The 2731-nt window shown below is 50.2% G+C and overlaps 1 protein-coding gene across 2 annotated transcripts; it reads left to right on the forward strand.

The window, feature by feature from the left end:
- Positions 1-760: 760 nt before the first annotated feature.
- LOC121974578 (U-box domain-containing protein 4-like) lies at positions 761-2224 on the forward strand. 2 transcript variants are annotated; one of them, XM_042525695.1, is made up of 2 exons: positions 761-1817; positions 1905-2224. In XM_042525695.1, the coding sequence occupies exons 1-2, from the start codon at positions 800-802 to the stop codon at positions 1961-1963; spliced, it is 1077 nt and encodes a 358-aa protein (XP_042381629.1). In that variant the 5' UTR covers positions 761-799; the 3' UTR covers positions 1964-2224. The 2 variants fall into 2 exon arrangements, with proteins under 2 accessions (XP_042381629.1, XP_042381628.1); XM_042525694.1 differs by having other exon boundaries at positions 761-1813.
- The last annotated feature ends 507 nt before the right edge of the window (positions 2225-2731 follow it).

A 2731-nucleotide genomic window follows, 5' to 3' on the forward strand; every position in this document is an offset into this window, starting at 1 on the left:
CAACCCGAACCCGACCCGACTCAACCCGAAAATTTTTTACTCTCCAACCCTCCAACCTGAACCCGACCCGAACCCGAAAATGGCCAACCCGAACCTGATTTTTTTCGGGTCGACTCGGGTTGGGTCGTCGAGTCGGGTTTATTTTTGACACCCCTAGTTGGGTCGGGTTGAGTTTTTTTTTTAACCCAACCCAACCCGAACCCGACCCGAACCCGAGTTCAACCCAAAACACCTCAACCCGAACCCGAACCCGACCAACCCGATCAACCCGAACCCGACCCATATAACCCGAAAATCCAATTCAAAACGACTTTTTTGGGCTATTTCCCCTATAATTCTTCATTTTTATCTCAATACTCCATCATTATCATATAAACATGATATTAATATACATAAAAAACATCTAAATTTTTAAAATAAAATTTGATTTAACCCAAAAAAAACCCACAAAACCTTATATTTAAGCCAACCCGGGTCAACCCGAACCCGATCCGACCCAACCCGAAATTTTTTTACTCTCCAACCCTCCAACCCGAACCCGAAAATGGCCAACCCGAACCTGATTTTTTTCGGGTCGACTCGGGTTGGGTCGTCGGGTCGGGTTCATTTTTGACACCCCTAGGAGAGGTCCATATCTCCTGCACGCGGCAAGATTTCTGGCATGCCAGTTGGCAAAGGTCATAGTGGGCCCACAGAAAATGTCCAATGGCTGCGATGATCCTCTACCCTATTTAATGACTTCTCATCACTACTTCTTGCGTCGCCATGAACAATTCGCTGATTTCTCTCCTCCTGCTTTATGGAGTCTGTCGTGGCGCGCGGTGGCCCACCGGAGTTCCGCCGCCGCATGGAGCGGAGATGCAGCAGCAGCAGCAGCGACTCTGGCAGCGTATTCAGCGACTGTCGCAGCGAACGATCCGACGACCTCGCCCTCCCCGAATCTCCATCTTGCGGCGTCGAACCCTCCTCCCTTCATCGCTTCCTCTTCTCCTCCTCCGGATGCTCAGACGATGATATCCAAAGCCTCGTTTCCGACCTCAAATCGATCTCCGTCGAGTCGCAGCGTCGAGCCGCGATGGGGCTCCGCCTCCTCGCCAAGCCCAGCACCGAGACCCGGATCCGCATCGCCGAAGCCGGCGCGGTGGCCCCGCTCGTCTCCCTCGTCTCCCACCCGGACCCACAGCTCCAGGAGCACGCCGTGACCGCCATCCTCAATCTCTCCCTCTGCGAAGAGAACAAAGCCGCGATCGCCGCCGCCGGCGCGGTCCCCAACCTCGTCCGTGCACTCGGGACCGGCACGCTCACCGCCTGCGGGAACGCTGCCTGCGCCCTCCTCCGCCTCGCCGACCTCACCGACCTCCCCGCCGCCATCGGCTGCTGCGGAGCCATCCCTCCGCTCGTGGATCTCCTCCAGAAAGGCGGCGCCCGAGGGAAGAAGGACGCCGCCACCGCCCTTTTCGCGCTGCTGGCCGTGGAGGAAAACGCGGCTCTCGCGGCGGAGGCCGGGGTGGTCCGCCCCCTGTTGGAGCTCATGGCCGATCCGGAGTCGGGGGTGGAGGACAAGGCCGCGTACGTGCTGCTCCGGGTACTGGCGGCGCCGAAGGGCCGGGCGGCGGCCGTGGACGAAGGGGGCGTGGCGGTGCTTGTGGATATGCTGGAGATGGGCAGCAAGCGGCAGAAGGAGGTGGCGGTGCTGTCCCTCTTGGAAATCTGCGAGGAGAACGAAGCCTACCGGATGATCGTCGTCCGGGAGGGAGCCATCCCGCCGCTCGTTGCCCTCTCCCACTCCTCCTTCAGAAGGGTTAAGGAAAAGGCCGGTACCTCCACATTCCATCCATCCATTTCCTACCGTTTTTATTTAATATTTTTTTATTTATTATTTTTGGGCAATTAAATAAACACAGGTAACGCGATTGGTTGCGTTGTTGCGAGGAAGCACGGGGCGGCTACCGTTCAACGTTGAACGGAACAGTCAATACTACAGCCGGACGGCGATGAAGTCACGAGTTCAGTAGCGGCTGGAGGAGGCGAGAGGCGCGATCAACCGTAACCGCATGGCCCACTATTCGATCTGCTTTGTTTTTATTTGGGATTTCTCAATACCGGCACGGTTTTTCCCCAATATTTGTAGAAAAATATCGGAGGAATTGGGATCTCTCAATGCTAAAATATTATCTCAAAATTTGTGTCAATTTAATCTGTTTAAAATAATTTAATTTTTCCACGGGCTCTCGGCGGCGGCCGAGACAGTGACACGACTTCTTCTTATTTATTTTTAAATATTTAAAAATTAAATTTTAATTTTAATAAATTAATAAATATTTTTTTTTTGATTAATCTAAAAACCATTGATTGATAGACGTTGACTCTTAACACGTTTTAATTTATCCTAATAATCCGTAATCCTAAACGTAGTCCGAAAGGATCATCCCAAAATTATCTACCTAAAATGGATATGCAATGTCAATTGACGTTTGATTCTTTCCTAAAAAATTAGAATAAGAATAGATATCATAGTATTATGAAATTGGAATGGATATGAGCTTGGATATCATTCTTAAAAATGATGTTTAGTTAGTTAAATATTTTCAATCGGAATGAACCTAAATTTTCTTTTTTATCCTTACAGGAAAATAAGAGAAAAAATTAGATGGGAGAGAAAGTTGAATGTGAGATAAACATATGATGAGAGAAAATGATGAGAGAGAAAGTGTGTTGGAAAAAATAAAGA

Source organism: Zingiber officinale, chromosome 4B (genome assembly GCF_018446385.1).
Source record: "Zingiber officinale cultivar Zhangliang chromosome 4B, Zo_v1.1, whole genome shotgun sequence".
Taxonomy (NCBI): domain Eukaryota; kingdom Viridiplantae; phylum Streptophyta; class Magnoliopsida; order Zingiberales; family Zingiberaceae; genus Zingiber; species Zingiber officinale.

What these genes read in the sequence shown, in the direction of transcription:
- LOC121974578 (XM_042525694.1), top strand. Translation starts at nt 800, where the DNA reads ATGGAGTCTGTCGTGGCGCGCGGTGGCCCACCGGAGTTCCGCCGCCGC. An exon ending in TCAGAAGGGTTAAGGAAAAG is followed by an intron (nt 1,814 to 1,904) that starts GCCGGTACCTCC and finishes AAATAAACACAG; the next exon opens with GTAACGCGATTGGTTGCGTT.